The sequence below is a fragment of the Amblyomma maculatum genome, chromosome 11 (assembly GCF_055883805.1).
Source record: "Amblyomma maculatum isolate TAMU_Amacu chromosome 11, ASM5588380v1, whole genome shotgun sequence".
NCBI lineage: Eukaryota > Metazoa > Arthropoda > Arachnida > Ixodida > Ixodidae > Amblyomma > Amblyomma maculatum.
Genome location: NC_139354.1, coordinates 4,554,820 through 4,568,771, shown reverse-complemented (window position 1 = coordinate 4,568,771; position 13,952 = coordinate 4,554,820). Strand labels below are relative to the sequence as shown.

At 47.3% G+C, this 13,952-nt stretch overlaps 1 protein-coding gene across 2 annotated transcripts in view; it reads left to right on the top strand.

Moving 5' to 3' along the window:
- LOC146172691 (catalase-like) overlaps window positions 1–13,952 on the top strand; it is a 37,898-nt gene that overhangs the window by 14,862 nt on the left and 9,084 nt on the right. For both annotated transcript variants that reach the window (XM_084584651.1, XM_084584652.1), the window contains exons 2-8: window positions 7,607–7,734; window positions 8,330–8,481; window positions 9,070–9,251; window positions 9,860–10,039; window positions 10,443–10,634; window positions 12,420–12,572; window positions 13,415–13,550. In XM_084584651.1, coding sequence (XP_084440777.1) covers window positions 7,607–7,734; window positions 8,330–8,481; window positions 9,070–9,251; window positions 9,860–10,039; window positions 10,443–10,634; window positions 12,420–12,572; window positions 13,415–13,550 — 1,123 coding nt within the window. The remainder of the gene's footprint in view (window positions 1–7,606; window positions 7,735–8,329; window positions 8,482–9,069; window positions 9,252–9,859; window positions 10,040–10,442; window positions 10,635–12,419; window positions 12,573–13,414; window positions 13,551–13,952) is intronic.

Below are 13,952 nucleotides of genomic sequence, written 5' to 3'. Positions count from 1 at the left end.
GCGCTGCTGCTGCGGCGGCCACCACCTCATCCGCCAGCATTGGCCGTGTCGCGCTTTCCAGGTCATTGACTTCTGCCCGCATACTGCGCAATGCGTTCAGGCGTGACGATCTAGCAGCAGGAATTTTTTTCTTTACTTTACGCGCCGATGAAGCATTTTACTTCCCCTGCCACATTCTCCGTTTGGGCGCGTCCCAACATCCTTCTCTACGCTTAACTCCCCGTGTTGCTGACGTACGCGGCAACCGAATGTCCTCGCGTCCTGGTGGTCGAGGCACAAGCCTCTCATTCTGCAGTGACCATGCCGCCGCACGAAATGCCGGGCTGGCACAGAGTTCTGTGCAACACTGCCGTATCGAGGTCATCTGTCCGGGCCGAGCGGTTTTATGGGCGGACATTGCACGGCGCCATTGCCCGTAGGAACCACCAGACTGGGCGTACCAGGAAGTCTCCTCTTGCTCCGTGGACAAGAGGCTCGCTGCCGCTCGCGTGGGAAGTGAACCGTGTTGTGGGTTGACTGTTCTATTGCACTTTATCTAGACAGCAGGAGCCAGCGAGTGGGCGCTGAGTGAAAGTGTTATCAAGAGAGGCCTTAAAGGAACCTAGGCGCAGGACCCGCATATGGATTTGCCAGGGGCATCGTGCTTATAGACGATGATTTGAGAAAAGTGATCATTGACTATCTTTCGTACTTTCCGTGTCATTCAGCTATGTGACGAAAATCCTTCATATTGTCGCGTAGTACTGGCAATGCTGTAGGCGAGAAATGAAGAGATGAGAGTTGCACTGGAACTCCTTATTGGGCTGACTTGTTCCCGCAAAAGAATAAAGTAACATGATGGCGTCAAACGCAGCATTAGTGATCGGTTGTCGTCGAACAATGAATGCTTGGACAATTCGGCTGCGCTCTATATAAAGCCGCAAAGGTGACCAGAATAAATGAAACATTCTGGAAACAGACGCGAGTGGCTGGGATCATTCGAGATTCATCTCTGTGCATCATGCGCGACAAAGAAAACGATAAAGCCGTGTTTTGCGATACCGAACATAAAAAAAAAATATTTTCGTGTGCTAACATCATGTTCAAAAGGCCGCATGGCGGGGCTGCTGAAGACAAGAAATAGTTTCCATTGGTTCGTGACATTATGCTGAATCTAGGTAATGCCGCGTGAAATGTTATTCGACTTCGCAAGATACTTCTAGTTCTCATCGAGAAAGTTACTCGCCTTACTCTCGTTGGCTCACACTCGGAACAATTCTGAGTACTGCATTATATAAATCTTTCGTAACCGTCCTTTCCATATATTCAAAAAGTGATTTAATACCGCTTGTTTACGTCTTTGGGCGCCTGATTTTCTAATTTGTAGAGTTCATTTTGTTAACAACGGCTAATGTATATGCAGGAACTTTCTCTTGCATCGACTTTCCAGCAGTTCTCTTATGGCAGTAAGACTCGGCGTTTGCATCGCCGTGGTAACCGAGGCGTCGTTTTTTTTTTTTTTTATTATTAATAATGGCTCCCAGCCTGTCTGACACATCCTGTCAGCCGCGTCCACAAGCCTGCCGCCGTAGTTGCTTTACAAGACTGGCGACGTGAATTTCACGCTCTTGCATTTTGCTACGGGTTTCCCGCAGCGGACACTTAACCCTTTATCCGGGGCTTTTCCTAACAGAAGCCGTATTTTTTTCGTGTCTGCTGCACGTGTTCGTTTTATGGAGCGACCTGCGAAGCGTTGGGTTCTGTTCCGACTTCGAACACGCTTTGTACAGAGCATAGGTTCGGAAGTTCACTTGATCGGTCTACTAGTCAACGTAGCGGTTTCCAGTCGGTGTCTTTTTGAAAAAAGCTTCGAATTCAGAGTGACGTTTTCAACTCGAACGTCGAGACTGCTCGTCGCAGTTTTTTTGTGAATCTGTGGTTCATAACTGCAACGTTTTTTTACCGCACTCTTTGAAGTACCTTTACAACTTCTACAACTACTTAGAAGCGTGGTTCAGGTCGTTCCACTTGATTCTCGATTGACTTGGCACCTGACCAATAAATGCGACGCATGTTAGGCAACCTACTCGCCAATTATATCATTCCTGTTTATTTTTCATGAGCACGTGCTCTTGCTATGGTTACGTCAGGGGAAGGATGGGGGGGGGGGGGGGGGTAGGAGGGACCCCCTAGCAGACGTATCGCATCGCCGGTGCCGAAGGAACTGCGCACCACCGGGTGGAATCAACACGACCATTCGTCGACCTCGTCCGCCCTGCCGGGTCTGCAATTTTCCTCGTACCACTTTCCTCCTCTCAAGGTCTGGCCGGAAAACAATCGCTTGCTCACACCGCACAAACATCCGCGTCCTCACCTTGTTTGCTTTTTTCTTCTTTCCTGCGGGGCTCCAAGTCTCATAAGGCCTGTGACGTGTCCACACTTGTCACTTTCGGCTTTGTAAACTTGGGCTCGACAACTTCGCGTTTCTCTCTTTGAGGCCTCCCGTTCCAACCCGTTACCACACTGTTCATATGTGTTGGCGTTTATAAAGCCAGTGCTGGTCTGTGCCCGCACTAGGCTAACTGTGACTTCCACGAGTCAAGCGTATGCTCTCCTCTCAGTCTGGATGTGGTATAGACCGTCCGTTATCAGGGCGGAGGAAGCAAACAAGCACAGACGGCAGCTTGGGCCAGACAATTTAATTTCAACAGTGTGTGTGGGAGTGTCGGTGGTGGTGATGGTAGTACAGGCAGTAGGGAAAGCAAAACTGTAACTTATGCGGGATGCAATATTGGTGTTACAGGCTTGTCGATTTATATACACGATCTGCTTGCAGAGTGGAATTCGACTTGCGTTCGAATCGCACGTGTTTTCTGTTCATCTTTACCATTCTCACGCAGCACATGACGCAACCGCGCGTTCCTCCTTGCTTTCGACCCCGTCCTACCTGCTGGCTTAGTTTCAGCTGCCAGGATACGCAGCGGCATGGTGTATAGTCCTAATCGTTCAGTGATAAATATAAAGGTGATGTTACACAAGTTCTCTCCTTGGTCTTCTTAAAAGAAAATATAAGTTCTATATGAAGCCGGCGCGAAGCCACGCAGCTGGTCATCTTTCCTGGAGTTCAGGAATTCATAAGCCGGCAAGAGTGCCTCCAAGACGTCTGACGCGCTGACAATACAAAGGAGCCTTTGCAAGAGTGCCTCCAAGACGTCTGACGCGCTGACAATACAAAGGAGCCACGCAAAGGCATTGCGTGGCTCGGTATGCTGCTTCTTTGCTATTGCGCTGGTTGGTACTCAAAAATGTGTGACAAAAATGTTTGGTTTGCTAAGTTAAAGCCAGCGCCTGACAAACCACAGCCAGTGATTTAGCCCAAGAAAGCTCTTGCGTTAGGTTGCTTACGGCGCATTAGCTGGCGTGCATGACTTTTTTTACCAAAACGTAGTGAGAGCTGAAGTCGCAAACAGCAGCAGTAGACCGTGGGATATTCGAACGCTGCAGATGCCGCCTCCAGCTCTGACCCCTCCGCTATTTTGCACGTGGTGGCGGCTCCGTCTCGCCTACCTTGCTCTGCAAGCACTCGCCTGCCTCGGCAAAGTGGCCCGGCTGGCGCGGCGCAGTTTGACCGATCCGGCTTGGCTGGTTTTCGGGTCACCCCTCCTGGCGTTGAGGGGGGGCCCTTTCTGTAGAGTGCACGCGAGGTTGGCTGGCGCGGCAGCCTGTCTACGGGTGTCCGCTTCGCTATCCGCCCGGTATTCCGGGATTCACTTCTGCCAGGGAAGTACTCATCGGCTGGCTTTCGCACGCTCTCACGGACACGTCTACGTAAAAGCCGATGACGGGAGTTGTGCACTTGCTATCTGGGTGCTTAGCACGCACAGATATAATTTCAGCCCCCCCCCCCCCCCCCCCCCCCCCCCACCCTCTCTTTCTTTTTTCGCTTCACATGCACAGGCTTTCGATTTCGTGCACACTTCTGAGGCCCTTTTCTGGGTTTTGTGGGCACGCATGCGTGAGGTGTTTTGCAGCCGGGACTGAATTCTACCGACAGCCAATCAAACTGCTTTGGCTGAATAGTTTTGAACAGTCGTTGGCTTTCAACTTCGGGGATCTTGAGCGTTTTCGGTATGCTTTTTATTTACTGGTGCACAGTTTCATACCAAAATAAAATAAAAAGCGGAAATCGGGTACTTCGCCGCGAGCAGCTTCTACACGGCTACCGAAATTGCTGGAGAATGCTTGGAGTATCAATTGCGACGGCGCCTGTACACAGTTGACGTCCTTCACAGCATGTTATGCAGGAATGTGGTAAAAGTGCCACTTGTGAGCGCCCTTTCCGCGGCGGCCGACTATATAAGTACGGCACCACTACATTCAAGGCTTCTCGTGAACTCTTTACCACCATTGAAGGGTGGCCTTGTTGAGAACTAAGAGACCAGCTCTTGTTACTTGGCTAGAAATTACATTATATTGCTGTTGGATAGCTTTTTAGTAAAAGGTAGTTTTCTTATGTTGCCTTCGGTAGGGCGCATGGAATGCAGCCACATTTGTTGCGGATGACGACACCTGCGGCTCGATGCATAAATTTCTTTTTTTTTACGCGTTATTTGAGAAGAGGAAAATATCTGCGCAAAAAGGCTGAAACCTGCCTTCGATTAGGTCGGGAATAAAGGCAGAGAACAGTCAGCACACGCAAAAAAGAACAATTCTCAAAACTTGTGCGCGCCACCAGATCGCGAATAGCAGGGTGATGCCCGCCTTCTCTTTCGTGTAATGATATTCTCAAACGGCCGCTGGGTCCAGTGGTCCAAGTGAAAGGAATCTGCTATTGCTGTCAGTGAGGTAATTAAGGACTTGGTGGAAATGCTAAGGCGAAAGCCTTTTTAGGCTCATTGAGCGAAAATGTGCGCTCGGGAGCTGTGCACGGGATCTGTACGTTGCATGTGCGCTCGCAAAAAACGGGCATGTGAGGAAAGATGTTCAGAATGAAAACGATCGATGGTGATGGGTAATGAATAAAAGCTTTATACATCGATAGTGTTATTGACTAATGATATGACTAATAATTAATAATGACTAAAATGACTTGTAATGACCAATATGTCAAACTACTTGTAATGACCACAACGGAGTGGTAATGACTAAAAATGCTTAGCTATAAATGGCGATAATTACACTGACTAGTCGTGACATTTGACATTACGTTTCTTTATGCTTGATGTTCCAACATTCACATTTTACCGCATGGTGCAAGAACATACTAGCCAGAACCTGTCTTCTGAGAGTGGCAAAATTTCGCTGAGGAGACAAGTGCTGCAAGTTGCAATATCAAGATATTCTCAAGAAATTTGTCTGCCAAATATGTCAGAATCGCGCAAAACACCTTTTGAAAATTCGTGGTCTCGCAACATTTTGAATGTCCGTGGCGCCATCTGGTCATGACTGGCGAGTTCATTCCTGCCATTTTTTTTTCTACCTGCTGTGAAAGTGCATACTCAGTCTACTCGTGCCTCTTTCGCAAGGCACACAGTCAGACTTGTTCCTGCTTGCTGCTGCCGCAGCATGGCACGAGTTGTTGCTGCTTAAACGCGGCGTGACAGCTTGCTGGGAACACCCACCTTGGCCTTGAGTCCAGGGCAGTTTCGTCTTCGACGCTCGCTTTTACTAGAAAGATACCCGGCGGCGCCGCCGCCGGGCATTTCAATTACCACCGAATGAGGAATTGAAAGCGTTCAAAATATTCACGAAGGGTTCTTCTGACGTGCACCGTATTAAAGCACAATGCCGTAACCGGGGTTTGTGTAATCCCTGCTGCTTCAACGTGCCCTGCGAAGGCCGCGCGGAGATGACCCGAACATGGATAGAATTAGGCCTTTCATTTTTCCTCTCCTTTTTTCACTGGCCTTCCCTCGTTGTCCTTTAAGGAAAAAATGGCAGTGCACGTTTCAATCCAGTCTTCGCAAGTTTCGCACGCCACATTTATTTCTGGACCAGGTCGACACACTTTGCAAACTTTTTGGGAATGCACAAGCACTTTCCTTTTCGGTGTTGCCTGGCTATTTCAGTTTTCGTAACCGCGTGCTGGCTTCATTCAAATGAGCAGTTTTTGCTGCGCGATACCGTTCAGTTTCACTTCAGGTGCTGTAATATAGATACCAAGCGACCGCATTAATACTTCAGTTCCTATGAAAGGTGTGCCTTCCTGCGGCGATGAGATCGAAGTGCGTGGTTCAATATCATGCAGAACTTTCAGGCAACGCCCACATTTCTGACGGCCGGGCGTGTGCTCTGGCGATAAGCAGATGACAACTTTTGGAACAGAACCAGGAGTAGGAAGGAGGATTGACATGAAGGAGACTGGCCGACAAGGCCAGGTGGATCTAAGCGATGTTCCAACCGGCTCAGTCGTGGAGGTCGTTCCAACGTCTGTAACACCATTGCCAATATATTTCTATATGGTTCAATAAACTTTGGTTCAATCACGTCAGTTTCTCCCTAGTTGAAACAATCTAGTAATTTTCTCTGGGTACTTATTGGTGGTACGAAGCTTAGCATAGTTTTTTCCAGTCCGTTCCGGAAAGGTTTCCTTTTCGCATAAGCGATTTTCGATGCGGTCACCTCGTATGTATAGCCGTCATCAAAAGCTGGTTTCCAAAGCCTGTAGTGAGCTAAGCCACAGTCTTGATGGGAAATTGGCGACATTTGCTGTAGTTTCCTTTGTGCAACTCTTTTCGTTGGCGGCGTCTAGAGGGATACGACTTCGAAGCGTACGTTAAAAATTATAAGATTGGTTGGTTTGTGGGGTTTAACGTCCCAAAGCAACTCGGGCTATGAGAGACGCCGTAGTGGAGGACTCCGGAAATTTCGACCACCTGGGGTTCTTTAACGTGCACTGACATCGCACAGCACACGGACGCCTTCCTTTTCGCCTCCACCGAAAAGCTGCCGCCGAGGCCGGGATTTGATCCCGCGTCTTAAAAATTATAAGAGTTCAACGCTGCCCAACCAAATATTGAGCGAAAGCATTAGCTGCGGATGACCGAGCGTTCTTCTCTTTTTCTTCTTCCTCAGCCCACATATAAATCCCCGTTTTAACCAAGCCGCATGAACGTGTCTTAGTCGCCTATAGGGGTAACGTGAATGCCATGGTCCTAGCAGGCCGATTCTGACATAACCCTCCCATGTGAAACGATACTCAAGTTGGCAGCTCCTGCCAGGCCGTGTGTCACGTGCGGTGTGACGTCACAGCCTCACGTGGGTAAGACGTGGCTACCGCCGCGCTACGCTGAAGGCTCGAAACCTAGAGTAGTATTGCTTTTGCAATAAAAGATTCAGTGTTTTGTTCTTCGTATCGAAAATGAAGTGAGAGCTGCTAAGCGTATCGAAATTTAATATGAGTCTATTTGAATCGTTCACCCAAATGTCCGATGGGGGTCTGAATGTGTGCGCAAGTGCAGGCACAGAGACAACGCAACCTACGCTAGACCTCTCCGGGTGTTCGTCCTGTAGCATTGTTCTCAGCAGCACAATCACTACACATCCACTAAGCAGCCCAGACTACGTTTAGTAATGGTTGCTATTTCGGTACTCGTTTTTTGAGATGCAAGAATTTCCTCTCTTGCAGCCCGAGCCGCTGACCACATCCTGGGGCGCCCCAATCGGTGACAAAACCAACGTTCTCACGGTTGGACCCCGTGGCCCTGTTCTGCTGCAGGATGTCGTCTTCCTCGACGAAATGGCACACTTTGACAGGTGCGTGTTAGTTTGTGCGCGTGTGTGCGTTTAGATATATTCTTTCCTACCGCGCCACTTTCAGCCTGTCTCGCAGTCCTGAACGCCTCTTCGTTGCCGATATCGCCATACTCGGCAGAGGCTAAACAGTCCTGGCCATTGCTTTCTTTGCCAGGCTAAAGTGTAGCAGCTCGTCAAAACTTTTTTAACGCTTCTCTACCGCATTAGTTAAAAAAGTATTGGCTAATGGAAGCCGCGGAATGGAAAAATACAGTGCGAATGAGCAAAGAAATGCGGCATTCTTGGCATTTGAATTTCGAACTGAGACTAAAATTCTGTAAGCATAATTGCGTTTTTGTTTTTTTAAGGTGTATTGGAAGGTAAAAATGTATTTGGATCTATAGTAATAGGAGAGCAACGTATATTGCAATTTGTTTTTGTTTTTTTTGTTAATTGTTGCCTGCATTCTTGAAGCGTATGCCCTTAGCTTTGCTACTCTGGGGATAACGCGAAATGGTAATTTTGGCAGCTGGCAAATCTGATCCCCATCGTACGATCGTTACTTCCGAGTTTCATTTCATCAGAATCGACAAATTTATTTCCCATTCCCTTGCAGAGAGCGCATTCCGGAGCGTGTGGTCCATGCCAAGGGTGCCGGAGCATTCGGCTACTTTGAGGTTACCCACGACATCACCAAGTACACCAAGGCTGCCATCTTCAGCCAGGTCGGCAAGAAGACACCCCTGGCCGTGAGGTTTTCCACTGTTGGTGAGTATATGCGTCGGCTGCGCTGCGTGCCAAGGTCGCTTGTGTAAAGAAAGTGAAAATTTTGCTTCGGGGTTGGTCTTCACACAGACCTCCGCAGTACGGTTTCGGAAAAGCATATATACCTTCAAAATACCTCATTGGAAATATTCCTTTTGAAATCTTCAGCTGCTTATAGTGTATGGTTCGAACTAGTTAGTGGAATGATTCCCGTTAAAGACAAACTGAAACCAATTTGTTCCAATTTATTTTCATTTCAAGTCACCTAAAAATTGTCCCATAAACCACTGGCGGCAAATTAGTTTCTACCCGGAACGTACTTAAAATGTGCGATCGTATTGAAATGCGTAAAAGAAAGTTTACTAGGACTCGAGGCTGCATAATCTTCGCACGAAGGACAACGAATGAACGTTACTCGGAAATCTCCAATACTAACATAATGCAAGAGCATGTTTAGCGCATGCAGAAGATTCAAGATACATTTAAGTTATATCTATACTGTGACAGTTCTGCGTTCGTTGCAGAACCGTACACACATTACTGTGACTATTCCGTTACTTATAGTTTTGTTTTATTTGATGCGAAATGCAGGTGGTGAGAGTGGCTCTGCCGACACTGTCCGCGACCCCCGTGGGTTTGCCGTCAAGTTCTACACCGATGACGGCAACTGGGATCTCGTCGGCAACAACACTCCCATCTTCTTCATCCGAGACCCGTTCCTCTTCCCCAGCTTCATCCACACGCAGAAGCGTAATCCAGCAACCCACTTAAAGGTCCGTGCACGTTCTTTTCTTTCGTTAAAGGGATGGCCCAACCTTATCGAGCACATTTAATGCTTTCTGCACCACTGTATGTACCCCTGTGGACATAAGTGGTGTACTCCACGCGCTGCGAGAAAACTGCCCGTCAGATTTTTCCGACAGAGAAGCAGTTATTTCTGAGATATGCATAACGTACCCTCCTTGATATACCTGCCATCTTGTCCAAGCAATTTTGTGTGGCACATTTGTTTATACTGAAAAAATGCAATCGTTGCGGTTTGCGTGCAGTATACCATTTTGGCCACGACTGTAAATGTTGAAACGCAGTGTAGTATTTTACATCTACTCATTTGGCTATTACAATGTTTGAACTAAGCCTTATTGAGTGCGAATATCGAAGCGGTGGCCTTGTGGTAGAGCATCCGTCTCTCACTCTGGAGGTACCAGGTTTGGTTCCTGGTGCCGTCGGGTAATCACCTGTTTCCAATGGGTACAAGATTTCCCCTCGGCCTGGCGAAGTGCTTGGGAAAGGGGTCATAGACATGCCAACATGCTCGTTGTTTTAATACTTTAACGAACTAGGTCTATCAACCAATCTTTACGAACCTCAACCTTTTCAGGACGTCGACATGTTCTGGGACTTCATCAGCCTGCGCCCGGAGACAACGCACCAGGTGATGTTCCTCTTTTCGGACCGTGGCATCCCGGATGGCTACCGTCACATGAACGGCTATGGCTCGCACACATTCAAGCTTGTGAACGGCAACAACGAGGCAGTCTACTGCAAGTTCCACTACAAGGTAGGCAAAATTACCTACACGTTGGATATGGTGCAATTGGATTTAAAAGGCATAATTTGGAAGTTTTAATATGCTTAATTTTTTCCCTAGCATATTAAGTTGCTTATACTTGTAATGAAACTTCAGCATCACCATATGGGTATGACAGGGGAACGTATTGTTTGCTAAGTTGAAGGCAATTCACCGCACGCCATCTGTGCAATTGCTTCGCGTACCAACCTGGTTATCTTGAGGTGATGACGAAGCAGATAAATTCAGCGATGAGTAGGGCTTTCTACAATTTTCTTTCTTGTCTAGTGCTTTAGGTCAGCATGTACATCGCACTACGCAAGGTGACCGAACATGGTCATATCTGATGTGCAATCTGTCATAGGTTGTTGATGCGAATGTTTTTTTGTTCCAGACTGACCAAAAGATCAAGAACTTGCCCGTGCAGAAGGCAGATGAGCACGCCTCCAAGGACCCAGACTACTCCATTCGTGATCTGTACAATGCTATCGCCAACAAGCAGTACCCGACTTGGACATTCTACATCCAGGTCATGACCTTCGAGCAAGCCAAGAACTGGAAGTTCAACCCATTCGATCTGACCAAGGTAAGTTGCCGAAGAAGTAATGTTCTGTTTCCGTTCATTACGATGTGCGTTCTATTGAAAACGAGTAATAAACAGCACGCAGATCGGCCTAAATGCTCCACTGCTGGAATCGCACTGCCATGCAGTGTGGAGGCGGAGTGTTTTGACAGAAATAATGGCTATCATTCACAGCACTGCAGTTTTTGAAACCCTGCAGCAATAAACCTCGAAGCTATTATATTTGCTTCATGCTTGCAGCAAACCACATACAGTTTTAATACATTCATGTATTGAAAAGCTGGGGGAGTTTTCTGAAACAATCGGTATGCAGATCGCATGCAGTTTTACAAGCATGAGGACCACCTGAGCCCATGTGCATTCACGCTAGTCCGTGGTATTGCATAGGTGACTCGCCAAAATTTTTAAGGGTGATGAATATGCCCATTCTAGTCGAATTACTACTTATCTCTCTTGAGGTTATCTCTATCATTCATGCCATTCAAAGTTTCCATTCTCTCCCACCTGTGCCTCAGTATATTGTATATACACTGACTTCCAGGCTGCTATCTGTGCCATTCAATCTAAAAGTCTAACACACCATCTGTTCACGGAGCTCGAGGCTGCACTTGTTGCGCTGCAGCCCTGCCCAGTCTTCCTCCGATGGATTCCTGGACACTCGGGGATTGACGACAATGGCGAATCAGCTTGCCCGTGAAACTCGTAACCGGGCACCGTTCAAACCCTGGCTAAGATCTTTGGAGGGCGAGTCGAGACTGTCTCTTCGCGCCACCATCGGCAAATATTACCGCAAGCTCTACCCGACCCTCATCCTAATCTCTCCGTTCGGGAGGCTCATATTCTTCGGCAGATACAGCTGAACACACTCATAACCCTTGCACGGATAGATCTCTACAAATTCCGTTGTGATTCATCATACCCCAACTGCCCTTCCGCTTATGCCAACCTTTCCCACTATTTTCGTGTCCGGTTGCATTGCAATCGAGATTCTTTCCCACCTCCTCCCATACTATCTGGACCTGAGTGAACTGGCTTGATGCTGAGGGTGAAGAACAGCGCCTGCTTGTCCAGCAGGCCATCGATGTATTAAGCGCCTAAGTGTTGCACCTCAATAAAGTCTACTACTACTACTGCTTCTCTACGAATTATTCTCCTCCTGCTATTCTTTTTTCAATCTTCAGCTGCAAGATAGGAGACTAATAACTCGGTCGATCATTAGCCAAGTATACGTGACATTTCGCTGGCACGAATGCTAATTTTCATTTCCCACGCAGTAATGGCTCGCTGGTTAGGGCGCTGTACTGCTGATCCCAAAGACGCGGATTTGATCCCTGCCGCGGCAGTCGCTTTTAGATTTAGGCGAAAATCGGGGCGTCTGTTTACTGTGGAATATGGACACGTGAAAGAACACAAGATGGTCGAAAATTTTGCAGACCACTATAGCGTCACTCATAGCTAGACTTGCTTTGGAAATTTAAGCACGGCTTATAAACCAATCCATAATTTTCGTTTATGGACAAATCTGCTTGCTTACCACTCCGCTCTTTGTTGGTTTGAAAGTTGCATAAAATCGCACAGTGCTCTCAAGATTGCTTCGAAGATGGAACGACGTGAAAGCAGCCGAACACTCTGATCCACATCCAAACAATTCTTCATGAATACGCTTTCGGGAAATACAGACTGCGGCTGTACCTGCGTCATTGTGGTTTGGTACCCAAGTTGAGTTTCTTGCTATCGACGATGAGATACCTTACGTGTTGTTGAAGCAGTTCTTTTCCTTTTTCGCAGGTCTGGCCTCACTCTGAGTTCCCCTTGATACCAGTGGGAAAGATTGTGTTGGACCGGAACCCAGTCAACTACTTCTCCGAAGTGGAGCAGATCGCCTTCTGTCCGGCGAACATGGTGCCGGGCATCGAGCCGAGTCCAGACAAGATGCTTCAGGTTTGTCTCCGGAGAGGCTACTTTCCCACAATGGCTCTGGAATATTTCGTTCCACGTTCCCTTTAAAATCATGTCCATACATATTTCATCAGTGCATGACGCAAGAACTTTAGAAAGACATTCCTTATGGTGATTGCATGTCTATCGACATGGTGGCGCATAGTAGTTCTAACTTCTGTATTATGTTCTGGGTAAGCATACTGTGCTTGACAGCAATTTACAGCTGCGAACAGAAAGCAGGGTTCCCTGCAGTATCCAAGTTTTCATCTCTGTTTGATTCGTACTGTTTTATTAACTGTGGGCGAACTCTGGTAACAGTGTGGGTGAGCTGTTTTCAATTTGAACTGTTCTTGATCCATTGCACTATCAGGAGATTTTAAGACTGCGAATGGGCTGGAAAATGAAGAAAAAGCAGTTACTTCGAGCGCAAGTTTTTATTACAAGAGTGACGCTGACTGCCTGTGGTTGCTTCTGGGCTATGTTAACTGCTTGCTGCAACTACAGATCGCCTTCCTGTTTAAGTATCCTTAAAAGTGCTCTTACGATTCCACTTTTGCTAATGATGTGCAAGGAGATTTCAGATAATGTAGCAAGTCACTGCGCTATAATTGGCTGTAGCACTGTCTCCGGTACTACTTTGTCTTAATCGAATAATTTAGCCAACTGCAATCTGTGAATGTAAAGACCTGTAACAGCTATGACATATTTCGATCCGCTCCTTTTATTCATCTTGTGATTCATTATCCTTCAATATACTATAATGCGCTGCACGCATTCAAACTGCTTTTTTTCTGGATATGGTGACCTACGACGCTGTTTAACGCTTGTCTTTTCTATCGCAGGGGCGCTTGTTCTCCTACAGCGATACGCACAGACACCGTTTGGGACCCAACTTCATGCAGATCCCGGTGAACTGTCCCTACAAGGCGCGCACGGCCAACTACGAGCGGGACGGCTTTATGGCAGTGAAAGAACAAAGTACAGTCATCTTTGACATGCTTAAAGATCATAGTTGCTATTTCGTGGTGTGCGCCGGAATGTAGAGAGTGAAAAAATTTGCACTTTGAGGCTGCTAACCGAAGCTCTTACTGGAAGTAATGCCATAACCTGAAATCCTTTGTCTATCTTCAGTTAGCAGAACGCTTGTATATCGTAACAGGGGGTGTGGGACGCCCTGAGACATAATTTCTAAACAGCAATTCTAGACGCTGCAAAAATAGCTGGCAAGTGCACGAGCGGTATTGAATAGGTGTGTATTGATGGCACCTGCTATCCAGCACCAACACTGCTAGATTCTTCCCCTCAGAAAGTACCTGTTTCAGCTTGCCATTGCATCAAACTTCGTACCATGCGCGCCTTGATGTCGTCTTATCCTTCGAC